This window comes from Seriola dumerili, unplaced genomic scaffold (assembly GCF_002260705.1).
Source record: "Seriola dumerili isolate Sdu_G_001 unplaced genomic scaffold, Sdu_1.0 BDQW01001449.1, whole genome shotgun sequence".
NCBI classification, from domain to species: domain Eukaryota; kingdom Metazoa; phylum Chordata; class Actinopteri; order Carangiformes; family Carangidae; genus Seriola; species Seriola dumerili.
In genome coordinates, this window is record NW_019175704.1 from 1,501,816 (window position 1) to 1,529,208 (window position 27,393).

At 41.9% G+C, this 27,393-nt stretch overlaps 1 protein-coding gene across 4 annotated transcripts in view; it reads left to right on the top strand.

Annotated features, from left to right (window-relative positions):
• Nucleotides 1-25,821, top strand: part of LOC111238633 (bromodomain adjacent to zinc finger domain protein 2B-like) — a 66,366-nt gene extending 40,545 nt beyond the window's left edge. Inside the window, exons 4-37 of one of the 4 annotated variants that reach the window (XM_022768231.1) lie at nucleotides 1,105-1,296; nucleotides 1,410-1,571; nucleotides 2,245-2,441; nucleotides 2,569-2,781; nucleotides 3,053-3,670; nucleotides 5,676-6,432; nucleotides 7,025-7,294; nucleotides 7,973-8,033; nucleotides 8,217-8,325; nucleotides 9,885-10,107; nucleotides 10,652-10,744; nucleotides 11,846-11,907; nucleotides 12,212-12,277; nucleotides 12,959-13,024; nucleotides 13,320-13,364; nucleotides 13,703-13,729; nucleotides 15,644-15,709; nucleotides 16,066-16,206; nucleotides 16,804-17,058; nucleotides 17,837-18,060; nucleotides 18,523-18,597; nucleotides 18,678-18,909; nucleotides 19,003-19,065; nucleotides 19,664-19,808; nucleotides 20,167-20,987; nucleotides 21,117-21,369; nucleotides 21,626-21,781; nucleotides 22,063-22,223; nucleotides 22,356-22,684; nucleotides 23,302-23,437; nucleotides 23,517-23,663; nucleotides 24,277-24,578; nucleotides 24,833-24,976; nucleotides 25,168-25,821. In XM_022768231.1, the coding sequence (XP_022623952.1) occupies nucleotides 1,105-1,296; nucleotides 1,410-1,571; nucleotides 2,245-2,441; nucleotides 2,569-2,781; nucleotides 3,053-3,670; nucleotides 5,676-6,432; nucleotides 7,025-7,294; nucleotides 7,973-8,033; nucleotides 8,217-8,325; nucleotides 9,885-10,107; nucleotides 10,652-10,744; nucleotides 11,846-11,907; nucleotides 12,212-12,277; nucleotides 12,959-13,024; nucleotides 13,320-13,364; nucleotides 13,703-13,729; nucleotides 15,644-15,709; nucleotides 16,066-16,206; nucleotides 16,804-17,058; nucleotides 17,837-18,060; nucleotides 18,523-18,597; nucleotides 18,678-18,909; nucleotides 19,003-19,065; nucleotides 19,664-19,808; nucleotides 20,167-20,987; nucleotides 21,117-21,369; nucleotides 21,626-21,781; nucleotides 22,063-22,223; nucleotides 22,356-22,684; nucleotides 23,302-23,437; nucleotides 23,517-23,663; nucleotides 24,277-24,578; nucleotides 24,833-24,976; nucleotides 25,168-25,324 (6,968 nt within the window). In that variant the 3' untranslated portion in view covers nucleotides 25,325-25,821. The remainder of the gene's footprint in view (nucleotides 1-1,104; nucleotides 1,297-1,409; nucleotides 1,572-2,244; nucleotides 2,442-2,568; nucleotides 2,782-3,052; nucleotides 3,671-5,675; nucleotides 6,433-7,024; nucleotides 7,295-7,972; nucleotides 8,034-8,216; nucleotides 8,326-9,884; nucleotides 10,108-10,651; nucleotides 10,745-11,845; nucleotides 11,908-12,211; nucleotides 12,278-12,958; nucleotides 13,025-13,319; nucleotides 13,365-13,702; nucleotides 13,730-15,643; nucleotides 15,710-16,065; nucleotides 16,207-16,803; nucleotides 17,059-17,836; nucleotides 18,061-18,522; nucleotides 18,598-18,677; nucleotides 18,910-19,002; nucleotides 19,066-19,663; nucleotides 19,809-20,166; nucleotides 20,988-21,116; nucleotides 21,370-21,625; nucleotides 21,782-22,062; nucleotides 22,224-22,355; nucleotides 22,685-23,301; nucleotides 23,438-23,516; nucleotides 23,664-24,276; nucleotides 24,579-24,832; nucleotides 24,977-25,167) is intronic. The other 3 variants (XM_022768233.1, XM_022768234.1, XM_022768232.1) reach the window with 3 other exon arrangements.
• Nucleotides 25,822-27,393: the final 1,572 nt, after the last annotated feature.

Consider the following 27,393-nt stretch of genomic DNA (forward strand, 5'->3'; position numbering starts at 1 on the left):
CGCCCCTGCCAGAAATGATTGTGCTCAGGAAAACGCTAGACGACGATGATGTTGATGAAGTATTCTTCTGTGCTGAAATTGAATGCCAAAAGGATAGGAGGAGGTTAGCTTTTTTACACCTTATACACACACTTCCTTTTTCTCACAAAGAATATCCAGTGTTTGTCACTGTGCAACATATTCTGAGACTCAGTTTAAACTGAAGAAATAGCAACACACAAAATACTTCTATGCTGAAATTGGATTATGACACAATGCTGTGTAATTTAAATGTGAATGTTTTACTGTATAGACATAAGCATCAATCTGAAGCAATAGTCAGTCTGTCATACACAGAAACAGCACAGCTGCCTTTTAAAATTAGATGCAGTGTGCGCTCAGTGAAAGCTAATTCTGACGCTAATTCTTACACAAATAGAAGACAGTCGTTCTGTATTTAATTCTTCTATAAGTCAGGTGGATAAGAAGCGACACCTTCAAAAGCTGTTTAAATCTAGTTTTTACACCCTGTCGATTCTTACATCAAGAGCTCAGAGAGGTAATTTGAGAACAATGTTCCCAGTCTACACAAATAAACATATACGAAACTAACAGGAGGGCAATGAGTTGTGCTAAATGTGCAATAAACAACTGTCTTACCAGCTGCACACTAACACCACACTTTATGGAAGAAAATATAAAAGTAATATTATAATGTTTCTTATTAATCAAGTCAGAAATTCATATTTTTAGACTCTAGAGTTCGAGGCAAATTTCAGCTCCTTTTAATCCTGTGATATAGGAATGATTAGTCAGTAACAGTGGCTTGAAACAACAAAATGCTGTTAAATGCTAACAACTGTCAACAAGAAGCACAGATTTGGTGGAAAACACAGAGGCTGAAATTCTACAAAGAGCATCAATTCTCCTCATACAGGATAGTATGTTGTGTAACAGTACAGAATGGATTTGTGTTAATTAAACTTGAAATCAGTCAAAAGTTGAGAACATTTCTCCACTTGTTGCTTTCTATCACCGGCCAGTGTATTGCCATACGCAACTATTTGTTATGGATTGCATTTGAAAACATTTGAACATGTTCTACTTGGTTTGGATCTATCTCAGGCCGTCTGTTTGGAGCAGCAGGAGAGCAGCCCTTCATTGGCTCCACATTGTCAAGTGCCTTCCCTCTGGTCAACCACCCAGCCTTCGGAGCCCTCTACACTGCTGGAGCAGGCAGGCCTGAGTTTGGAGGCCTGGGCTCCCTGGGCATGTCAGCTGCTCTGGCTACCCACCCACAGCTAGGAGCCCTTTCTGGTAAGACGGGGACTTTTGAATTTTTTAGGCAGCAATTGGCTAAGTGAGATCACATCTTCACTCCTCTCCTCTCCTCTCCTCTCCTCTCCTCTCCTCTCCTCTCCTCTCAACAGAATGGTGGCGAGCTGCTGAAGCCCATGGACGGGGAGCTGCTGCCTTTCTCCCCTCTTTCATCGGCTTCCCTCCGTTCTTCACCCCTCACATCCAGCCCAACCACAGCGCCAGTCCTGTTCAGATCAGGATGCCAGGCAAGAATAGCCACACCCCAGCTAAAGGTATAACACCATTCAGAACTGATCCTCAGTTACATTACGTACATGGAAAATTGCTTTTTGTAATAGACATTAATGCAGGAGAGTAGCAGACGACTACTGCGCCTTTCCGTTTGTTTCAAATGAAATATTAACATATCCATACAGTTCTCAAAACCGCCCTCTCATGTGTCTTATGTGTGTTGAAGCATGTGTAATTAATTACTTTTCCAAGAGGGAATGACACTTTGCACTGAAAATAAACAACCTAACCTCTATCTCTCCTCTCCCACCATCTCTTTCTGCGTGTCTACTTCCTCCACCACCTAAATCCACTTTGTCCTGTGATGAGATTTCTCTTTTTCAAGACCGATTTAATGACTTTCGGTCCTCACTTAGTGATTCTGTCAACCTCTCTCTTCCCCTCTTTCCTCCACGTTCCCTCTCGTAATCTCTGTTTCTTGCACTCTTTAATTTCACAGTATCTTTTAATTTATCTTTTATTATGTAAACTGCTCATGTTGGGCTTGTGCCTTGCGCAGCTGGCATGTTTGATGAGATACATGTATAAATCAATATTTTTATTAGCCTTATTCCATTCTGCAGATAGTTTCAGATATTTCATTATCCCCTGAAACAAAGTTCTCAGAAAAGATGGAGCAGATTAGTAATACAGTAGGTCTGTTTTGTGTTCTAGGGGTGAATGGGGCCGTCAATGGCAGCGGGGTCCGTCCTCCCACCACACAAACAGGGGGCTTTTCTGCGAGTCCGGCTCCTGTTCAGGCATCGACTAAGCCAACCAAAAATTCAAACCCCTCCAACAGTCACCGTAGCAGCCCTCAGAACAATCCAGCAGAGTTGGTGGAAAAGCCGATCCAGAAGCCTAAAGAGAAGGTCAGTACTGAGATTTAGTTTAGTCCTCAGTTTGAAAAGAAGTGACATGTGAAATGCACAATTATGTCTCATACAGTGAGGCTCATTCTTGCTCTTGGTTTTTTTTTTGTTTTTTTGCTCAACTCAGAAGCCACGAAAGAAGCCAGCAGACACTTCTGTGGCGAGCAACAGCGAATCAGGCACATCCTCAGACAGCTCAAGTGACGGGTCCCTCAGCAGTGATCTGGAGGACCTAGCGGAGGATGATGAAGACGACGATGATGACGATGAGGATGACGAAGAAGAGGACAAACAGAGTGAATTATCAGACTCTGAGAAGCGGACAAAGAAGAAAACAAAGGTAAAGAAGAATCGAAGATGAGCAAGAGTGAAAGAGTTTTTTTGTTAAACGGAAACGATAACACACAGAGACACAGAGGGTCGTTTTTGTGCGAGCGCATAGCAGGAAGCCTGCATGCCCTCGGCTTCTCTGGCCATGGTGCACTTGACTCCACTTGGTGCCCAGTGCCTTCATTCACTAAAATAGTCTCCAAAATGATGAATGAATTAAAATAAATTATCATGCCATGAGGCTATTCTTTGTTCTAACAGTTCTTTATCCCCCCCCCTAGGTTTTGATACCGAGCACTGGAACTGCAAAGACTGACAGACCACTCTGTGGGGAGCCCCAGGACAAGAAAGACACCCAAACCCAGAAGGTTCCCTCCAACCCCCCAACCCTTGTGCCCTTACCCTGCTCTGTCTCCCCTCCTGCCTTGTCCCAAACCTCACCGCTGGCTCTGCACGGCTCCAGGTCCCGGACAGAGGGGACACAGCAACACTTCAGTGTGATTCAGTCCACTGGCCTGGCCGCCAACTCAAAGCCCCTGGCACTCCTCACTCAACCCCGTAGGGAGTCTTCACCGTCTTCCTCCCCCATAGCCCTGACCACATCTCCAAAGGCACTCTCCAGCACTGCCTCTCCCAAACCTCCTAAACTGCTGCCCTCCTCCTCCCCCCAGCACCTGCCCCTCTCCCTGTGCTCCTCCCCTAAGCCTCTGTCTGTCCCCTCTCCACCCCACTCGACTCTCCCGCTGTCTACCTCCCCAAAACCTTTTGGTTTGACCTCATCTGTAACAAGCTCCCAGAAGTCATCACTGAAGCACGTTGTTCCTGGCACTGCCAAATCCAACAAAAGGAAACTGCTGGAAGCTTCCCTTGCGCAGATCAATGAGTTCAGGCTCAAACAGGTAATAATGTCATTTATTTTTGCTATATCCACACAAATGACACACTGTACTCAATGCATATGCACAATATACTGTGAGATGAAGACAAGAGGAATATATCTGCACAGTAAGCCTTAGTGAACAAAGCTCTTCCCAACAAATTGACAGTAATGAATTTATCCAATGGAGTTGAGTGTGCAGTTAGATTTGCAGTTATGTGTCTCTCTTTTCTTCATCACTACTGCACAATAAAGAGCAGCTCTTTTAATCTGGTGGCCATTTACCACGTTTAAGACAAGCAGCTCACAGACAGTTACAAACCTGTTACTGCTGAAGCTGCACACTCAATTTAAAAAAATGATACAATATTTACTTTTGCTGTTTCGCATTCACAAAAGGGTAGGATCTTGTATCATGTTCCAAAGGGCCTCTTTAAAATTATTACATGGCCTTGGGCAAACTCTTACAACCGCAGTTGGATATCAGAGAGAATCTTTGTTTTGTGTGGTTGATTCAGGATGCAGTTCTTGTTAGAGTAAACTTGTAGGGCACCGGGATTGGACATGGAAAAACAACTGGACTAGTAAACTACTAAATAGTTACAGTTACTAGTTACTAGAGTGACAGTCTTGAGCTCTTGTGATAACCTTGGGAGAGGAACGAGTTTAGAATAAGTGAATATTTTGTCATTGTCAACTGTAATTAATGCCCACATTTGTACAAATAGGTAATTACTAACAAAATCATGCACTCTGCACCCACTCGGCTCTAATATCCTCCAGTCTTGTAGTAAGTGCTTAGTGCCTTGCACAAGGTAGCGTGGTATCTTCACAGTTTCGCTAATTTAGTACTTCCACATGTAAGGTTTTTCCCAGATTGTGTATTTTATGGGTTTTATTTGATGAACAGTGTTAGCAGTACATTCAGTTCTTACTCAAGTTAGTACTTTCTAACATCTTACTTCTGTGGATTTAAGTGTCCATATACTGTCAAGTTTAACTTTAAAGGTGCTACAGACCAAATTGGTGGCATCACGTTCAAACTTCCTTTCATACAAAGCCCATTAAGCTCTATGATCTACTGTATGTGTTATCAAGATTTTCAATGTGATTTCTAAGTGTTTACAGCTTCGGACTGATTTACAGTGGTTAAAGTTGCTCTATTCCTGAAAAGATTAGCCTGTTGATAAAATGCTTTTAGTTTCATTATCATTCTAAAGCAGACATGGGCTCTGCACATGTGCAACTGTATTATTTATATTATTGGGCAATTCAGATGAAATGCTATAACAACTGGCATTTTTCTTTGCTTTTGACTGCACAAATTCCCTTTCTTCAGATGAAATATGAATGATAGCGCAATAATCAATAAGCTAAATCTATTGAGAAAAGCTTATTCTGTGAAAATCATTTCCCCTTTCTTGTTTTACCAGTGTAGAGAAGTTTACAACGAGCTAAATTCCCCTTGTGGTTTCAGCACTGTTACTGTATTTCATGGTCTGTGAAATTGATTTGTTTCACTTCATATCACATCCAGTTGAAAGTGCAACGTTAAAGTCTAACCTGCCTTTGCTTAAACACAGATTGAGCCAAACTTGTCATCGGTGTAAAAAAAAAAAAAAAGGCAAACATACCCAGCCGCATGATGATGATAATGATGATGAAGCTTTTCAAATGTGCAGACAAGTAATTACAATTTTAGAGAGATACTCAGTGTTTCTTTTTGTGAACTTAGCCTAGTACAATGCCTTCGGTTATTGCATTTATGTTCTTTTTGTTTCCCAGAAAGGAGCTTAGACACAGTTAACTGTACCAGTGTTCAGCATTGTAGTTTTGTCACCTGCTCAAACAATCAACAGTGATGCGAACTGACAGCTAGAGCAACTCCACTTTGTCCCATTTCTTTTCTAATTTTTTTCCTAACCTTTCTTTGTTCCTCCCATTCTGGCTTTCCCTCTCCCTCCCTCCCCCTGACTCCCTGCCTCTCCTTGTTCTCTCCCTCTCTCCTCCTCCTCTTCTATTCCCAGACTCTCATGTCCCAAGGGCAGACGTTCCCAGCTGAGCTAAAGAAGCAGCAGCAGGGGCCAAACAAGTCTCCCAAGAGGACGTCTCTGTCTTCATCGCCATTGCCACCTGCTCCGCCTCCTCCACCCCAGAACAATCACTCCAACCTCTTCCTCTCGAGTGCCCTGCTGGGGCTCCCTGAACCCCATCACCCCAATGGAGTCATCCAAAGCACCACTCAGGACGCACCTTTGGCCCTCATCAGCAAACCTCGCAAAGACTCTGCCTCTAAAGGCAAGTCCCCTCAGTGCGACTCCGATGCTGGGTCGATGCCTGTCAATCTGAGCACAGGGGCCAGCAGGACCCAAGCAACCGCCCAGGCTGGGCCTCCGTCACAGCCCCCCACTACCTCACCCCATGCCACAGGCCATGGATCTAGAAAGAACAAGTCCCCTAAGGGTAAGGGACAGACACCAGGGCTGGGACAGGGACAGGGACAGGGACAAGCGGACCCTTTAGCTGCCTGGAAGGGCTTCTCTCAGAACCATCTGGTACAGTCTCTAGTAGATTTGTTTCGTGGAGGAGAGTCCGGGATCGGGATTCCTGGAGTTAGTATCCCTGGAGTTGGAATTCCTGGAGTGGGGATCCCTGGGACATGTAACCCCACAGCTGGTCTCCCTGCTAATAAGGAATCTGACGACTCAGGAGATGATGATGATGATGAGGATGACGACCTTGAGGAGGAGGAGGATGAAGAGGACTCAGATGATAGTCTGTCAGGTTTGTACCTGCTATGTAAAAACTAAAAGTAACTTTCACAATTTAATAATGAGCAGACAATAAAATATTAAAAATCAAGGCTGCCAGTAAAATTCATTTTAAGTATGATTACTTTCCTGATTATTTTTTGATTGTAAAAATTAATTATTTGGTCTATAAAATGTCCAAAATTAGTGAAAAATGTCCATCACAATTTGCTTAAGCTCAAGGTAAGGTCATAAAATTGCTTCTTGTGTCCAACTAACAGCCCGAAACCTGAAAATATTCAGTTAACAATCACATAAGACAAAGAAAAACAGCCAAATGAGAGACTTGAGCAATGCAATGTTTTGTATTACTGTTTGAAAAATAACTTAATCGATCAAAATAGTTGAAGGTTATGTTTCTGTCCAATCAATGAATCGACCGGTTGTTTCAGCTTGAATTAACATAACGGTCTGTCAGTCATTTAAGGAATCCATTTAAAATCCTTGAAATGCAGTCATACGAGAAAATCATTCATTTAATCTCCATTTGTTTTGATGAATTGATACCTCATTAATTTTAAACTATCAGCTCCTTACCTACTTTGTGCCCTGGTTTCCCGTTTCAGAGTCCGACAGCAACTCAGACAGTGACGTCTCTGGGAAGAAAGTAAAGGAGTTAAAGCTGCTGCCGTCTGGATCATCTACAAAGGAGACGACTCCCCGCAGGCTAACCAAAGGCCCAGAACTACTGAACACCTCAACCAATCACACCGCCACCAGCTGCTCCCCTCTCAACCTACAGGTCATCAAGACTCCCACCATTGTCACCAGCTCCAGTGCCTTGGCCTATCACAGCTCTCCAGGCTCATCCTCCTACAGCCTAGCCTCTCCATTAGGTAACGTGTCCAAAATCCTGTATGCAGAAACTTTAAAAGTGCAGGGGGAAAGATGGTTTTCATGGATCTCATACTGGAAAAAGCCAAGAAGTGAAGAGGGGTTGTTACTCTTAGGGAAGCAGGGAGAAGGCAGTGTGCTGTCATGGCCTAACTGGAGCTCTGAGGTCCTGCAGGGGCATGCCCAAGAGCCCTGACAACCTGTTTGGCACAGCAATGAGGTTCATTTCCTCCTCCTTACTATGCAGAGAAATTACCCAGATCAGAGAAAACAGGACATATGTGTAGCTTGCAAGACATGTTCAGCATATGTAGATGATCCAATCTTTCACCTACTGTAGGTAATTTTCTTCTCTCTATTGCTTTTCTTAAATGTTGATCAGACCATACCATGTGATACAAATTCAACCCTTTGTTTATACATATCAGCTTTGGCATTTTAGTTTTATGATTTCAATATGGCAGCTGAGGGAATTGAGTGTATATTTAACTTTTGTGTGTCACATGATGCTGGTGAATGCTGTTTTGAAAGGCCAGTGCGCGTAAACATGTAAGTCCTTGGTTACCTGCCAGGTATGATTACCGGTAAGTTCAGGGGCTTTGACTGCTGCTGCTACTGTGTGAGGTTTCTAGTCATAGGCTGTGCTGTCAAATTGATGGTTGAACTGTGTCTCTCCACAGGCTTAGGGAAGAGGAAGAGGGTGATGGATGAGAAGGAGTTGATGATACCTCTGGAGCTGGGGTATGTACAAGAGTCTGAGAGAGAAAGCTCTTATAAAGCGATTCACTTCAGAGAGTGTTAAAATTTTTTGGCACTTTTGTGATCACATCCAGACATGGTCAGAAATGTATGATCCACACTGTTTTTTTCCTGAACAGCTGTGCTATTTTTTATTCTTTATTTTTTTCATTCGTAAAAACCCAGGTGGCGGAGAGAAACAAGAATCAAATCAGTGACTGGACGGCCGCAGGGTGAGGTGGCCTACTACGCTCCGTGTGGCAAGAAACTAAGGCAGTACCCAGATGTGATGAAGGTACCTTTGCCTCATAGCACTGCAGCTTGATCTACATCCATGATACAGAAGCAAATGCTTTGAGGCATACAGATGAGCAGTTGAGTTTGTGACAGGGATTACAGTGGGAATCACTGTGGGATGATTTATCATGAAAGATATTTTAGGTAATGATTGCAACACTGCTCCTCCACATTGCTCAAACAAATGCTTGAGTATCAGGATTTGTTGTATTTTTTCTGTGCTATGGCTCCAGCTGCACTCCACCCCCACCCTGCTTTCTATGACCCTAATAGTGAGAGATGATATTCTTAGATTCACTTCTTGTGCCATTTTTTTCAACCCCCCTCCCCCTACCCCCTTACCGCTCCCCTTGCCGCCCTCCCCCCCCCCGCAAAAATATGATTAATGTTTAGTGTTGGGATGCACAGCTTCGGCCCCATTTGTACAGTATATTATAGTGTATAATCTTTGTTGTTTGATTCATCAAAAGCTCAACCACACTGATTGTCAAAACTGCCTTTGAGTGTAGTAGTGTGAACAAAAAAATGGATACTCAGTAACATTCACTCACTGCTAGTCAGTCAGTAGGCAGTAAAAGGCCTAGCAATGCCACAGATAAATAAGAAAGGGCCTGAATTGTGCACCCCAAGGTCAGAACCGTTTTTCTCTCCTGAGAGCTCTTGCTCTTTTTTTGTCCCCCGGCTTTTATAATGATTAGTAGCACTGCACAGATGCACACTGTAACCTTAGACTCCCTTCAATCTAGTGCCTCCCAGTTGCTTTTCAATGTCGCTAATTTCGCAATTTTTTTTCTGCCTAAACCAACGCCATTATTATTTTCTCTTCTGTAGTATCTATCCAGAAATGGAATAAGTGGCATCACGCGTGATAATTTTAGCTTCAGTGCAAAGATAAGGGTTGGTGACTTCTATGAAGCCAGAGAAGGACCCCAGGTGACTGCCTTTCATCTCTCTCTCTCTCTCTCTCTCTCCCTGATCCCTGTTCATCTTTTCATCTAGCGGCAGGCAAAGCTTCATGCAGCAGTCACTATCAGGGCATGGATAGGAATCAACCAAAACCCTCAGTAGTCCTAGTTCATAGCTCTCTCACTGTGCATGGAGAAATGTAATAATCAGCTGACATTACTTCCACAGGTGACCAATGATATATGCCATGTTATGTGTCTGTGATACAAAGAAATATATTAGAAAATATATATGTGTGCATTATTGGAAACAGAACAGAGAAAATACTTAAAAATAGATACATGCATTTCTGAGGGGCCAGAGAAACTAGATGAACACAGATAGATTATTAAATGAGCAATTCTTATGTAACATACTGTTTAGCCAGCTTCTTACTATGTATTATAGAAAATATAATGATTTATCATTTTAAAAGAGAAGATCTTATTTGAATCACTGTTGAATACACGAGTCAGAGTCCAGTTAGCAAATTATTAAATTCTTCCGTAGTCATATGAAATGATGTACCTCAACAAGTTGCTCACTGTTACATCTCTCCACACCCCTCCCAATATCTCCACCTCTACTTTTCTTCTCCCTCAACTCTCTAAGGGTTTACAGTGGAGCCTGTTGAAGGAAGAGGAGGTCATTCCTCGTATTTTGGCGATGGAAGGTCGTAGGGGTCGTCCCCCTAATTCAGAGCGTCAGTTAGCAGGTGAAGGTACCAAAGGTACCCGACGGAGGAAGGGACGACCCCCTAATGTTGGCGATCCACTGGTGCCCGAGGGCCCCAGTCCCAGTGAGGTCAAACTTCTGCGCAAACTAGAGGCTCAAGGTCAGCAGAGGAAATGAGCCCTGAAATATGTTTGTCATAAGTGCGTGTGCCATTAATCAACCAGCCATTATTCAGGTTGCCAAAGCCAAGGAAGGAGTTACAGTTTAAAATATTTTTATAGTATATGGATAAGTCTGTTTTTGTTGTCATGCTTGTGTGTTACCTCTGCCTACTTGTGTCGTAATAGAGATACTTTTTGAGATGAATCAGCATTGTTATCATGTCCTTTTGATGTTCCTGAGCTTTTGTTTGACTTTGATAATAACATAATTGCCGATGGTGTTATTACAAATTAAAATAATTTTTTATGGCCCAGAAACCCCATGGTGATCAGTTCTACCCTCATTAAAATAGATATAATTCAGTATTTTAAAATGTTAATGGACAAATAAATATGGTTTTGAGTATCTCTCCCACATTTTGTCTAAATTTTATGAAAGGTAAAGCATGGGCTCAGTGAAATGTGCTAGATTAGGCTACAGCAGCATTTAGGTATTCTTCTGAAATTTCTCACTGATGATGACTTTCTTCCTGTTCTGTGCAGAAATAGCCCGACAGGCCGCCCAGATGAAACTGATGAGAAAACTGGAAAAGCAGGCACTGGCACGTGCAGCCAAAGAAGCTCGGAAGCAGCAAGGTAAACTCTTGTTTTGTTTTTTTTTTGTGTTGTTAACAAGAACATGGAGATAGCGGTGGGGGTTATTGGGTTGGTCAGTTGGCCACTTCAAACCACTTTGATCTAAATGTGTGTAGTATAAAGACAGCAGGGCCTTTGTTTGTATGTGTAAATTTATTTTCATCACTTTAAAGCACAAGCTTTAATCTTCTTTCTGCCCTAATCTTTATTGCTGCTTTGCTGCCGGTTTCAAACGTTATGCTTATACATTTTTTAAATTCCTACACGCGATGTCAAAGCTAAAAAAAAAAAGAAACATCAGATCAAAATCTCAAGACTGTTTACTTAGCAATCACGTACACTCAGAACTAGAAGCAGGCATGTTATATATTCTGAAATGTATAATGCACCAATACATTTAAAGCAGAGACAATTTTGATGTGATGCTGTGCTTTCAACATAACTTCTACATGTTTTTTATTAAACTTTTACAGCTGCTAGAATATGAAAATGATCTCACATCCACTGTATAAATTTAGTGACACTGGTGACCTAAAAGCTATCTGCTTATATCTAATCTGTCCTGTCTGTCTAAAATCCCAGAATCACTGATCAGCTCGCATGCCGGTGCCTTCATATAGTTTAATAATATCCTCCAGTCATAAGAATCAAGGTTAAGACCAGGTCATAGTGCGATACCTGCTGCAGCTACACTTGTGGATGACTGATAAAAATAAACATTGTGATACTCTTTGTTGATCTGTCTAAAGCTTTTGATATTGATGACGATAACACTACTAGATAAGTTGTTTTGATTATTACTGTATTTTTATTATGGTTAAACTCATCTTTCTGGTTAGAGTCACTAATTCTTCTAATGAACTTCTAATGAACTAATGACCTTTGTGTGTGATTGTTTTGTGTGACCGAGTCATCTCAGTTATGATCTGGTGCTCTGAATTTCTGGGCCTCTCGTGTAAAACACATCCTTATCTCAGTGAGACCTCCTGAATAAATAAAGCTCAACCACTGCAATTCTCTCAGATATGAATGCAGTTGGTAGCCCAGCTTTGTGGGTCATTTTTGCAGACTTTTAATATAATACTGACTTAACTCTTGCAGCTATCATGGCGGCAGAGGAGAGAAGGAAGCAGAAAGAGCAGATCAAGATTCTCAAGCAGCAGGTTGGTCTTCTCTACAGTGTGCTGACAAATGTTTTTCTTCCCTTTCTCCTTATCTAAGTGTCCTGACTCATGTAGTCCCTGTCTGCACTGCACAAAATGCTGAATGGTTATTTTGTGATGCTTTAAAGCTTGCTTTTCAATTACCGCCATTACCTCTAGTGCTAAACTTTTTGTTGTGTTTTTTTTTTTTTTTGCATATCCCAATTGGAATAGAGTGGTTAGAAAGTGATTTTATCTAAGGGTGTTTTCCAGTGTCTAAAATATTGAGAGATTAAGTTTTTTTTTTTTTTTTTTTTTTCCACAGGAAAAGAACAAGCGCATTCAGCAGATTCGGATGGAGAAGGAACTCAGGGCGCAGCAAATTTTGGAGGTACAGAATTTGATCCAACAGCACCTCTGATTAAGCAGAACATTCCTGGATAGCTACAACCCCTCAGTCTATAGTGTTTTAATCTTCCTAAAGCTCATTACTGAACAGCAGCATGCATTGGAGGGAGTTGCGTCTTCTTAGGCATAATTCCACATGGAACTAATGCTAAATTGGTCTTGGTTGACGGCTGTTGAATATTAAAATGGCTGTTGCTGCCTCTTCAGACCTTATTTAAATTGGACAGAAAAGTCTTTTTTTCATCAGACAACAGTAACAGTTTAGCATAAGTGGGTCGAGGGAAAAAAAAAAGGTGCTGTTTTCCACACACACAAACACACATGCCAAGATGCATTCACATCCACACACACATCCACACATACGCAGGCGCACACAATTATACTGTTGGAGCTTCAAAGTGTTTTAGCAGGACTAAATCAATTTTGAGTTGACACGGTTGGCAAGCCACTCTTAACGGGAGGCTTCAACATTTTCACAATTACGTGTTAAAGAGATACATTATTCATTCGCTGTGTTTTACAAATTTGACTGGCATTCAGGAGCATGAAATCTTCGCTCAAACCAGAAAACTGCAAACAATCAGTTAAAGTGCAGCAAAGTCCTCACCCAAGACTGATTGATATGTCTGTCTCTGTGATTCTTGACTTTAATCTTTATTCATAGGCCAAACGGAAAAAGAAGGAAGAAGCCGCCAATGCCAAAATATTGGAGGCTGAGAAACGGATAAAGGTATGTTTCAAATTTTTTTATGAAACTCCCCACATGTAAAATTACAGTCAGTTTTATATTCACACAAACGTAGCATGGATCCCTTTTTGCTGAAATAAAAAACCTGAATCACTGTATGTGCCATACAGTGACGGTAATGTGAGTCTTTTTCCACTTAAGAAGTAGCTGCGCAATAAAATTAGAGCAGCCTTTTGAAATGGGCTGAAATTCCATCAGTCTGTGGTGATTTTGTGATGATATTGGAACTATGGAAGAATATTGATTTTTCCCTCATCTTCTCTTTCTTGCCTTCAAGGAGAAAGAGTTGAGGAGACAGCAGGCGGAAATTCTCAAACACCAGGTAGGCATTCACTACAACTTCCTCAGGCCTTTGAACGTAGTAGTTAGTGCTGAATAAAACCATTTATCTCAAACTTCAGTAAGAATTTGCAGGTGTGTATGTGTGTGTATGTGTGTGTGTGTGTGTGTGTGTGAGTGTGTGAGTGTGTGTGTTTCTGTGTGAATATATGTGCTTCTACATACATTTAAATACAGGCATGTGTGACTTTATATAAATGTAGTTAATGACCAAACATCTATTTAATGAAAGTCTTCAGTATTTCTCTTTATTGAACCCCATGCTTATTGGTATTGGATATTACTTCTGTTCCTTAATATTTTGCCAACTCTCTCTGCCAGGAGTTGGAGAGGCATAGACTAGATATGGTATGGGTATGTTTATTTTTGTACATCTAACACCTGCATCGTGTAACTGGTTGTGTTATGGTTGTCATAGCAATGCATTAAGTGTAGCACTGGCTGCTGTCATACTACATTCTTCTGCATGGCTTTCCAGCAAAACCAACAAAAGAGAAAAAGAGTCAGTATGCTGCCTCCATCTGCTCGTCCTGAGGGACAACTGACCCTGTCACGGTGGCCAGGCAGCTTCTGTCCCCCTCCCCCATCCTACCCCTTCTACTCAGAATGCATTGCAAAGACTGCTAGCCAATCCACACTCACTGTCTGAAAGTGCACTCGAGGAGTTTCCATCCATCACATACATTGTCTAACTGTTGTATTGGAGTAGCCTGTGTTACCCATGAGTGCTTGACGATTTCGGCCCAGACATTGAGCTTGTGTCTGTTCGTCCGTGCATCTGTTCTGCAGTCCACAGAGTGCTGGACTTTAACCTGCCCCATCCCAGCCTCTCTGTCATTCACTGTTCCTGTACTCTGCACAAAGAATGAAAACAGCTACTGAGAATCATTTTGTCTTTATGGTGGAGGGATTTCCTGGCAGATTACCGCCCTCCGCCAAGTTTGATGAGGGTACAGCACAACCTTTGCTTGAAAATAAACCTGATAGACTGTTGAACAACAATATAATCAGTTCCACCATGAGGACAGATATGGTTCCGTGTAGCATTTTATTTTGGCCTCGCTGTCTTGCTTGTAGCCCTTCTCACTCATACACAGTCGCAGCTGAATCTAAAGGTCTGCCTATATGTTTCACAGTGGACTCTGAGCCGATTGTTGCTTCAACCCCTTTTGTAGCTTCACTCGGAGCACAATGAAGGGGGGCAAATTGAGATAGATGAAATAATCCTGGTATTTAAGATTGTCATGTGCAATTGTATTGCATTTGATGTATTGTAGTTTCTTATCATAATAACCTTTAACATATTCAGTATTTTTGATGAATTGAAAAAGCTAGAAAAAGCTGAATGCCACAGGCTTCATGTCCTTTTTGAACTTGTCCTTTTTGAAGTTTTCCATTTGTAGATAAATGAAACCAATAGGAACATAGAAATATTGCAGCAGAGTGCTTGGCATCCAGCCTGTTTTGTTTATCACAATGACAAAACGATCCTCACAAACAGCCCATTTTAGTCCCTATGTGCTGGAAATGTCCTTGGCAAGCCCTAATAGTGGCAATTGTGTCTTTCTGGTGGATCACAGAGGGAATGACAGCCTGATACGGTGGAGCGGGAAACCTAAAGAGATCAAATGAAATGATAGTCAGTCACCGGTGATTCCTGTGCCCTTTTGCAGTAGACTGTGTAACATAGATGTCTCATCCTCAGCAGTTACATACTGTGCTAATACTTAAGCTGCCAAAACCACTGAAGTGGAACTGCTCTGTTTGTAGCTACTCTTTACCATCCATTCCTCTTTGTCGTTCCCCTCACCAAATATTATTAGAATGATGCGTCAAATAAACATTAGCATTGACTCATGTAATTGAATTTTATTATTTTGATCGTAAGGCCAATGTGGCATGTCAGAAGATTTCTGGCAACCAGCGTTTTGTTGCTTTTGTTGTGTCAGCTTTAGTTTAGAGGCGCCGTCACCGATTCCAGCTGCTTCTCTTTTTGAGCCTGTCATCACATCTACTTTATATCGCATCTATGTGTTGCTTTTTGGTTGTCATTGTACTACTGTACTCTTCACTTATGCTTCCACCACACATGTGAAAGTGCATACATGTGAAGCATCGTTTTGTGTTTGTTCAAGTATGGTGCCTCTATTGAATTTAGTGCATCGCAATTTTGCATTAATGCACACTAAATTTAGTCGACCTTGAGGACTGTATGTACAATGTGTGCCTGTTAATGTGCCTCTGTGTTTTTTGCCACTCTAGGAGAGGGAGAGGAGAAGGCAACATGTAATGCTGATGAAGGCTGTTGAGGCTCGCAAGAAAGCAGAGGTAGTCCATATGCACACAAATAAATGCAGAAGTACACATACAGTCCACTCCATAAAAAGAGCCTCAGTCATTATTCCTTGGATGGATTCCCGCTTCCTTTCCTTTTTGTGCGTTCTTTCCCTCCATTCATTTTTTTTTTCTACACACTTACCAAGTCAAAAGATTCTGGCCCTCAAGCACTTTTCCTTTGAATGCACAGCAGCATTAGGCTGAATTCTAATACTGCTCAGCAAAGTCAAGTAAACCTTCTTGTCTGTTTCACACACACACACACACACATAAATGCACACACACACACACCCACACACACACACACTTTGCTTCCCTAATGCTCCCTTGAATTTTGGACTCTCTAGGAGCGTGAGCGCTTGCGGCAGGAGAAAAGGGATGAGAAGCGCCTGAACAAAGAGCGTAAACTGGAGCAACGGAGGCTGGAGCTGGAGATAGCGAGGGAACTGAAGAAGCCAAATGAAGACATGTGTCTGTCTGATCACAAGGTAGCTTAGACAGTAGTCCGTCCGGTCAGTGCTGTGAGTGTAAAGTTGATCACAAAAAGAAAAAAAAAAAAAACAAACGATCAAAACAATGTAAACTGTAGTCCGTACACAATGTAATGTAAAGTCAATTTTTCTCTAAAATCTTACGCCATTAGAAGGATGTGGATTTAGGGCAGCAGGTTGGCACAGTCACAAAATGCCTGTCTTGCCATTATAACAATAATAATAGTTATTATCATCATTATTCTTTTTTATTATTATCATTATTATTATTCAATTTTCTTGAGGGTCAGTACTTACAATAAGACTACATGGTAGCAAGCCTTTTTATGTGTGGAGGTGTGTGCCCCCAAGTGGCTAAAGAAGAGTACTGCATCATGTAGAAAATTAGCAGTCATTACTATAAATTTGAAAGCACCATCTTGATAACAGTCAACAGATGTGTGATATAATGACAGGTTTTCTCCCATTTACCTCTGTTGTTCAACTCATAATTTTCTGTTGTCCAAATTAGATTTAATTTATTGATCTCATAGTAACACACAACAACAGCAAAAACAGCTGACAATCCTATTTAACCCACTCTCCTTTGTCCAGCCTCTCCCTGAGTTCTCCCGGATTCCTGGACTCATCCTGCCAGGACGTGCTGTGTCAGACTGCCTGATGCTGATGCAGTTCCTGCGAGGCTTTGGGAAGGTTTTGGGGCTTGATTTGAATGTGGATGTGCCCACCCTGGGCATGCTACAGGAGGGCTTGCTCAACGTGGGGGACAGCATGGGCCACGTCCAAGACCTTCTCGTCAAACTGCTTTCTCTGGCAGTCTGTGATCCCGGTTTGCCACCTGGACACAAGGTGAGCTAGGTCAAAGTTGATTACATTATGCATTGTATTTGTGTATAATTTAATGTGTATAACCAGTGGAACCATCTTGAGAATTACACCTGAGACAGAAATATGGCATATATTGCTCTCTCTGATCATTTTAGTCAGAAGTGACTTCATACGAAAAGTTTATTTATTAGTATTGTTATATATTGTTTTACATGCCAAATGTATGATTAACTTAGTAAATATGATGCATTGCTTAAATGTATGTAGACCTAGCACCTACCAAAGCACTACAATACTAAAATATCTCTTAAAGATTAATGCACCAATCATTCATTTAATCTAATAGGAACCAATCTTCAGTATGAGTACTTTTACATTTGATAATCTGATATTAATGTTAGTGCTAATGTGTGTGTGTATATATATATATATATATATATATATATACACTGTTGCTCATAAAGTTGGAATAAAATATGTTTTACCTCTTTCCATGAAATGATTGTGACAATGTGATTTATTTCATTTCACCTGGGTAATTGGGACACATAATGTAATCATTGCACCTGGTCAAAAGTGATTACTGATACATTTAAATAGGAATAAACAGAGGATTGTGTCTGAAAACAAAATTATTCCAACTTTATGGGCAACAGTGTATATATATATATATATATATATATCATATTACTAGTAATTCTAAAATTACAAATAACTAGGTTAGAAGTCAAATCAACTCCTGTTTATCAAGAAGTGTTCATCAACTTTATGTCCTCATCATCCTTGCCTCCTTTTACAGACAAAAACCATGCTGGGGGACCATCTGACCAATGTTGGCATCAACAGGGATAATGTGTCTGAGGTGCTACAGATGTACATGGGAGCCCATTGTGCCAATACAGAACTGGCTCCTCTGGCCCTCAGTTTGAAGACTAAGGCCTTCCAGGCCCACACGCCTGCCCAGAAGGCCTCAATTCTGGGCTTCCTGGCTAATGAGCTGGCCTGCAGCAAGGCTGTTATCAGGTAGGTGAAGCAGGTGAAACTGAAAAGTGGGATTGTTCAACTGTTGAGTGTCGGTAATATATTGTTGGATGGTTATGCAAAAACACATAATTAGAAAGCCAACAATAATAAATTCATCCATCATGCACTGTATGTGCTGATATATTTCTTAACACTCACTCAGTTATTCATTAGCCAATAGTGGTATGTTTTATTGATGCAGTGGAAACTGTTTAATAAAGCTTCCATAGGGAACAGTAATTGGCAGTAGAGTCCTTTTGATTGTAAGGAAATTATGCAAGTATTAATTTGTGCACTGGGATACCAGCTTATTAAGCTTTTTACTCGGGCTGCAGATAGCTGCCAGCTGCCTTGAGCTTTTATCTTTTATTAAATATATTTGTTATTATTTTCTGAGAATACCAAAAGCATAGATGTACATAGCCACAACTGTAACTGACAGGATTGCATTTCCTCTTGCAGTGAGATTGACAAGAGCCTTGATCAGATGGCAAACATGAGGAAGGACAAGATCATTATGGAGGGAAAACTGAAGAAGTGAGTTTACTTTAATCCTTAAAAATACTGCTTTTAATCTCTGTAGACTATCAGACTAACCTGTGTGTGTGTTTATGCAGGCTCAGGACCATTTATGCCAAACGTACTGGTAGGAGGGAGGCCAGTATGGGTGTGGAGGAGAACCAGTCTGTTGGGACTCCATCCTCTGCTGCCAAACGCAAGAGGAAACTGGGTGCAGACAGTGAAGATGATGAAGACGACGATGACGACAGCGATGACCAGGCAGAGGAGGAAGAGGATGAGGAGGAGGAAGAAATTAAGAAAGTTAAAAAAGTGGAGACCTACGATGAGGTAGGGAGATTGATCCATCTATAGAGCCATGATCAAAACTGACCATGGTGGGTTGCTTGCAGACATTCACTGTATTTCTTTTGTCCCTGTCAGGATGATGTTGACCAAGCCACCAGTATTGAGGAGCTGGAGAAGCAGATAGAGAAGCTAGCCAAGGTTTGTTCTTTAAAATGTACAAGTGCTGTGACAAAGTCAGTACCCATTCACATAAATTTATAATTCATCAGATAATGAATTCATGCTTGGTTGACACCGATAACGTGGGATTAAAAACAGAACACACAGCACGATAAAAAGAAAGTCTCTTGGGGGAGCAACTATGAAGAGATAAACCACAGAAATGTGGAGTCTTACTGCTGTTTTTTTTTTTTTTATTTCCCACCTTCATTGCTTGTGGTTATGCTGAGCTGTATGTTGCTGTGAAGTTTTGATAATCATGTTAGTTTTTGGAAGATGTTTAATTATTTGAAAAACTAAATAGATTCTTAAAATAGCTACAACCTCTAAACGCTTTAATATGCAGTGTTTATTAAAAACAACCATTTGTTTTGTACATTTTATGAACATGTACGCTTACATAGGGCTATTTGCTAATGAAGACATTAATTAGCTTAATAAATTACCTCATTAGCATAGCATGTAATGCTCAATATATCACGGTCATTACTGAAGGACATTAGTTAGTGTCTTTTGTTTTCCTGAAGGTCTATAAATAATCTATAGAAGTCACAGAGTATGTTTTGTACCATTGCAGCAACATCATCAGACCAGAAGAAAGCTGTTTGAGATCTCCCACTCTCTGCGCTCCATGATGTATGGCCAGGACCGTTACCGCCGCCGGTACTGGGTACTTCCCCACTGTGGAGGGGTCTTCATTGAAGCCATGGAGAGCGGAGAAGGTATTTACAGCGCAGTACACACTATGTTTGATTAATTTTTATATTAAAATGCTTCACAAAAATATTTGGAAAATAGAAATGACAGTTCATGTGGCAGGAAGAGGAAGAAAGAAATGTCGTAAATATATCTGTTCACATGCATGTTCAGCTGTTTTTGCCGCTATGAAATATGCTGATGATGTTTTACTTTATCTTAATTCTCTTAAGACTAATTTGAGATTGCATCTGTAAACTCTAATAATCTAACACAACTCTACTTATCTCCCAGAAGCAAGTGTAGAATAATCTGCTCAGTTGTTGTATCACAGTAGAAGCGTTTTCAGATGCATCAACAGTTCGCTCTCTCATTTCCCTGCAGCACCAGAGGAACTGGAGGAGGAGCGACAGAGGAGGAGGAGGGCAGCAGAGGAGGTCAAGGTCAAAGAGGAACCTCAGGAGATCGAGTTGGAGAAGGAGAAACCCACCAACGTTGATGGGCAGACCATTCGAACACAAGGTTTGGAGCAACAGAAAGAGGAGGAGAAGGAGCACGAGGACAAAAGGAGCTCCCCGACCCTCTTCTACCAGCAACCAGGCTGTGTATCCAAACTGTGTACACTCCGAGACGTCAACAAGGACGTCGGCAAAGAAACTGTGAAGGCAGAGGACAAGGAGAGTCCCCATGTGAGACAAAACGGCAGCCCCGTGGGCACTCCTAATGCTTCAACTTCAGTAACATCATCCTCCCCCACCCACATTACCTCCGAGCCGGCAGTAGCAACAACCCCCTCCATGGTGACCACTAATGACACTACAAACATCCCTCTCCCAGCCTCAACCTCTTTATCTGTCCCGTGCCTGCCAGCCCCACGTGAAAGCCCAGGGAACACTCCTCCAACCTCATCCCCTGCTCCATCTCCACACCTCTCATTCCAAGCTAACGACCAGCTACTCAGAGTCCTGACCGAGAGGAGTGGCCACTGGTTCAGTCTGCTGCCTCGTAACCCCTGTGACCTCTCTTCCATCACCACGCCTCCTCCAGGAGCAGCCCATGTGTCTCCTCAGGCATCCTCCACCCCAGCCAGGCCCAGATCCCCACCTCCATCCCCTGCCCTGCCTCTCACCCCTTCTGCTGCCTCAGCCTCCGCCAGCCCACACCACCCAGCTGGCCTCCTCAACTACCCAATATCGGCCCTGCAGGTGAGGCCGCTGGCAGGAAGCGAGACAGTTATATTTGCTGCATACCAGATCACCTCAACTGTGACTCTCTGTTTTGTCTCCTCGAACTCCACCCCCCTCACCTTTCTGTTTTTCCTCTTTTCTCCCCAGGTGAAGCCCGGTGGTTCATTGCTAGGAGTTTCTTTCGGAAACTGGCCCAGTGGCATGATAAGTCCCAGCCTGCCTCTGTGCAGCAGCCCCAGCCCCATGCCGGGTCATTCTCTGGAGGGCAACACAGCAGCAAGTGTCTCCAGTAAGAGTGAATCACCTTTACCTCGCATTGAGAAATCCTCATCCATGCCCTCTCCTGCCTTGGAAATGCCAAAATCCCTCGACCACCTGGCACCTCGGCCCATCCCAGAGGGTGAGTGACAAAAAAAAACACTAAGGGAAATTACAGCAGAGACCATGATCAACCTTCATTTTTTAGTTGAAAATAATTCACCTGCCTGAAAAGATTTCACTTGCCTGAATAATCCAAGATAATTGGATTAGGGAGCGTTCTGCTCTGCTGTACGCAATTTCATTTGGGTATAACATAGCTGAATGAAGCACCTTTTTACAGTGATGTATGTTCAGTGTCTCCGAGCTTACATGCCTGTTTGTGCTCATTGTTTCAGAGATGCTGACAGGGTGGTGGCGGGTTTCTGACATCGAGGAGCTGAGAGCTTTAGTCAATGCTCTCCACAGCCGAGGCATCAGAGAGAAGGGCCTCCAGAGGCAGATGCAGAAATACATGGAGATCATCCCCCAGGTCTGCACCAAACACAAAGACGGTAAGTGTCTCAGCACTTCCTCTCAGCACATAATCACTGCATATACTGTAGCTTGGATTCATTAACAAGATTGAGAGCATTTAGAAAGTAGATTATTTTGCGGTAATACATACTGATGTGGTGTGCTGTCATTCAAATTTATGTGTTGATCCCTGAATACACTGGCAACACTGCATCATTTATGACTGAATCACATGATTGCTACATTGCTCATGTGTTTACCTGCCTGGATGAGTCTGTGTGTTCATGGCCGACTTAAACCTGTCATGCCCTCCATCTAGTGGCCATGATCGAGCTGTGTGAGCTGGAGGAGAGCCAGGTCAGTGTGGAGTCGGTGCGAGGCTGGTGTGTTGAGGAGCAGGCGATGGAGATGGACATTGCCGTGCTGCAGCAGGTGGAGGAGCTGGAGAGGAAGGTCACCGCAGCCAGCCTGCAGGTCAAGGTAAAATGCTAACACAAGAGCACAAATACATATTTTGTGGCGTAAAAAAATTATGTTTAAGAATGGAAGGGTGTAAGGGTGTAAGGTTGTGATGAGAGGCCAAAAGCCTGAACAGCTGATTTCCTCTCCCAGGGCTGGACGTATCCGGACCCTCAATCTGAGAGGGAGGACCTGGTGTATTACGAGCACAAGCCCCCCACAAAATCGACGGCGGCGTCAGCAAATGCAGGAGACAAGGACTCCAAGGAGCATCCTGAGGAGCGGGGGGAGAAGGGCGGGGTGATGCGTCACCTGGACAACCCGCTGGACATAGCAGTGACACGTCTGGCTGATCTGGAGCGCAACATCGAGAGAAGGTACCTGAGGAGCCCCTTAGGTACCACCATTCAGATCAGGCTGGATAATGTGGGTACGGTCACTGTCCCTGCCCCCGCCCCATCCACTAGTGCTGACAGGGAAGGGTAGGTCATTTCTCCAACCAAAGCTCCCCACTCTCCCACTAAGACCCTTTCCTCTCTCTGTGTGTGCTTTTTGTTTCCCATATTACTCAAAAAGTGAGGGCCTATGCTGCTTTCACAGCAGGTTTTTGTGGTGGCTTGTGGCATTTTTTTTTTTTTTGTTTCTTTGGTCTTGTGCAGTTTTTAGGGTAGATGGGAGGGGGGGCTGCGCTCCCCTTAATTTCATTTCCTGTACAGGCATTGTTTACTGGCATTTTTTTTTTTCTGCAGTCATCTGCATGGTGTTGTGCATCAGTAACTTTGGTTATGGTCGCACTCATGGCTCTCCCACTATACAGAATACTTACGCAGGTTCTGCTCCTTCACTCTTTCTGCATGAACGTCCCCTTAACATGACAAAATCAGTGTGTACCTCTCCCCAGCGCCCTACACCCCCCAAAATCCTCATGCCTGTCTCTGCACAGCTGGAGCTCTTTATGGTCTGCTGTCTCGTTGGCGGCTGGTTCAGCTGATACAGTTTACTGCTTTGTGTGTGCGTAAATTCGCCCACATATTCACGCGTATGTGTGCGTTTTTGTTTCTCATCACCTTCCCATTATTCCTCGTTATCTTTTTTCCAGCGGTGAGGAGGAGGTGGCCCACGGCATGAAGGTGTGGAGGAAGGCCCTGACTGAAGTACGCAGCGCTGCCCAGTTGGCCATGTGCATCCAGCAACTGCAGAAGTCTATTGCCTGGGAGAGGTCCATCATGAAAGTGGTGAGCAACAGATAAAAATGAACCACAACTTTATTCCGGAAGTGTGCGCTTGTTTTTAATGAATGCCTTTGTTTTGTAGTACTGTCAGATGTGCAAGAAGGGGGATAATGAGGACCTCCTCCTGCTGTGCGATGGTTGTGACAAAGGCTGCCACACTTACTGTCACAAACCCAAGATCACCAGTATCCCAGAGGGAGACTGGTACTGCCCGGCCTGCATATCCAAGGTATCAGAGCCTTTTATAATGCATTGCCGTCTGTGCGCAGTGTTCAGACTCAAAATCCAGACATTTTGAATGCTCAATATTCTTTCTTTTAATACATTTTTGGGCTTTTTAGGCGATTATTTATAGGTGGACTGTAAAGAGATGAGAAGAAATAAGAAGGGAGAGACAGACAGAGAGAGAGAGAGATGTTTTATGTACAGTATATGTTATGCATCTTAACCACTAGGTCACCAGGACATTGCTTGCTCAAAGAATTCTCATCAACTTCAGGGATTTTATATTTCCCCTAAAGTTTTATTGTATTTCTTCTCACCTTTTATTGTCTGCAGCATGGATTTGGCATTTATCCTATTAAGTGACAATAAAACTTTCCATTCATATTCATACTCTGAGAAGCTGGAAAACAACTGATTTTATTGCAAGCTTTACAGAATGTTTTTATGTAGATGCGAGTCGGGAAGAACTAAATAATATTAGTGGTGTAAGATATGACAAATTGATGTGATATTTTCGAAAAGGCCAATATTATTATGATAAGTCGGTCTAAGAGGACACTATAGTATTAGTTTTAATTGCACCAGACCTCAGATAATGCATTCTTTATTCTGTGCAGGCAAGTGGTCCATCCCCCAAAAGCAAAAAGCCTCAAAGCAAACCAGTAGCATCCAGCGGAGGAGGCGGTAAGAAAGGTGGAGAGGCGAAGAAGAACGGGAAGCAGACAGGTAACGGGGAAGTATCGGAGGACGACTCGGCCAGCGCCAGCAGCACACCCAAGAAAGGAGCAAAAGACACCAGCAGGAAGAGGAAAACAGAAGAGACCTCAGCTGCTCTGCCAGCAGCCAATCAGGAGAGCCCTGTGTGTGTGAAGCGAGCCAAAACAGCCAGAGACAACAACAGGGACCTGGGATTATGCAGGTATGTGCTCCCAGCTTGCTCATACTTGTCTTTATGTTGAATTCTTCATTTATTAATCACCTTCTTCTAAACTGTTTTACAGTAGCTGCCATTGTCTGTAGGATTGTATCAGTTACGGGGAGCTGATGTGTTTTCACTTTTTCAGTAAATAAAATTCTTTTGTGGACACAGCTTCTCTGTGTGATATTCAAGGCGTCTTCCGTGTCTAACCCTGTGTGCGTGTGTGCTTCCATGTGTGTTTGTGTGTTCAACAGGGTACTCCTTGCTGAGCTGGAGCGGCATCAGGATGCATGGCCTTTCCTCACACCCGTCAACCTGAAATCGGTCCCTGGCTACAAGAAGGTCATCAAGAAACCGATGGACTTCTCCACCATACGTGAGAAGCTTGTGAGCAGCCAGTGAGTTCCCATCGCCTCTGTTTGTTTTCTTTTCTTTTCTACTGAAATCCTTCAGGGCCTTTGCACAGAATTTAAAGTCAGGCTGACAGTGTTTTTCAGCAAATAAGTTTTAGTTACACCACAGTGCGTGTGATATATCAGCTTCATGTAAGTTGCACTTTCTCACCTAAAGTTTTTTTGTTTTATTTAAGGTATCAGAACCTGGAGACTTTCATCATTGATGTCAACTTGGTCTTTGATAACTGCGAAAAATTCAATGAAGACAATTCAGACATTGGTCGAGCTGGCCATAACATGAGGAAGTTCTTCGAGAAGCGCTGGACTGAGCTTCTGAAACAAACAAACTAAAAGTCTGTTCAGTTTCTCCCCATAAAACCATTCAACTTTTCATATCGGAGCACCAGGTTTTACTTTCATTTTTATTTCCTGATGGAGAAAATGGCTTTGCAGGATGGAAGAAGAAGTCAAATCCTTAATAAGGAAACCATGGTGTGCTTAAGAGAGATGTCACCTTGAAAAAAAAAAAAAAAAAAAAAGTTATTACATGAGGTGCGCTGGATTTATAACAACAGGGATAAAAGCCCCAAAGAGTCCCAGAGAAATGGGGTGTCGTAGTGCAATACCATTCCCTGTCTCAGAACACTGCACTGAATGAATCCTCAACTGTCACTGATGTGTCTGCGCTAGAATACTTTCCACTACTTGTAAATAGTCTTTTGTTATTTAATCGTATTATAGTGAATGTATTTAATTTTGTAATAATTATTTATGAATCAAGGTCCACTTCATTTTCTATGAAAAGGAAGAATCATCTGAACTGCTTTGAATTAAAAAAGGAATGTGTCTTTGTGTTGTAATTTTTCTCCCAAATATCAAACAAAGCCAAGAAAAAAAAAAACTGTTTACACTGTTCAGTGCTTTGGAGCATCAGAGGACTGTATTCATTTGTTCAAACTGTAAAACTGCATTTATTTACAGGAACAGCAGAGGAACAGTTAGACAATGGTGATTCATGTGTATATACTGTTTATTAATGTCAATATTATGTCTTGTTTGGAACGATGTGTAAAAATTGTTTAAGAATATTAAGATATTGTTTATGCCTTAGAATGATTGTAGCATTCTATTTTAGTGAACGTGATGAAAACATTATCATAAATATTGTTTGTACAGTATATACATATCCTCTGCAAACACTGTGGTATCCTTAATCTTGGTAGTGCCTACCCTTCCAACAGGGGCATGTAGGGGATGTTATTGTTTTTAGTTTTCATTCTTATGACAACATTATTTTTTTATATGATTTCAATCCAACAAGGCCTCCAAAGTTGGACAGTGACACAGAAATCATTCCTCACCATAGCAGAAGAAAAAAAAAGGAACAACAAGCATTCAGTTATGCTTCCATGATGCATTTCCTCGTAATCTGCCACAATACAGAGGACCTAAGGCCATTTGTAACCACTGTGTTGAACCTTGCTGTGTGTTGTGGCCTGATGGAGGCAGCTAGATTTTTTTGTACCCAAGTCAAGAGTACTTGAAGTTACTTTATTTAAGATATTGTGGAATAAAAGTATCATTCTTTTGTAGGAGCTTTATTTTTCACTAGTGTGTGGCACGGACCTATTAAAAGGATGTTTTTCAACGTAAATGAGTTAAACTTGTTTTATTTCAGCTGCATCCTTCACACGCTTTTGATAAAAGCCATTGTGGTATATCTGTGGATTAATCCCATTTTTCTTTCAAATTAGATTTCATATATCAATATGCTTTTGGGTAGCAACTTATAATTATTTGTTATTAATAATGTGACATTTGCAACAGTCGAAAACCAAAACATATTAAGTTTACTATCATAGAGGACTACTGATACCGGAAAACATTCATATTTGAGAAGGTGAAATCAGTGCATATTGGCATAATAACACAACTATTAATCATTGATGAAAATAGTTGCCAATTATTTTTCTGTCAATCAACTAAACACTCATCGTTGCAGCTCTGATTTATGACCACAATCTGGCTGATAAAATGGACACTATATGGAATTTTGTTAATAAAGAAATCAGATTGATGATACATTTTTTTTAGTTATAAGTTATCAAGGCCATACCAAAAAGCTTGACTAAAGGTACAGATAAGTTATAGTTTCACCTGTGTTCTGACTTAAGGAGCAAAGGAACATTTAACATTTGTTTTACATTAACTGAATTAAAAGGAGAGGGGATCATGAAGTCTCAACAAAACAAAACAATTACACACAGTCAAGACCAGAATAATTTGGACAGTTAAATATCTTTTGTTCAGGCTCTGTGCTTCAGCACATTCAATATGAAATAAAATGATGAATAGGCCCCACTACAATAAAGTGCCAAGTCTCAGCTTTAATTTGAGTAAGTCAATATTGAAAGAACTGT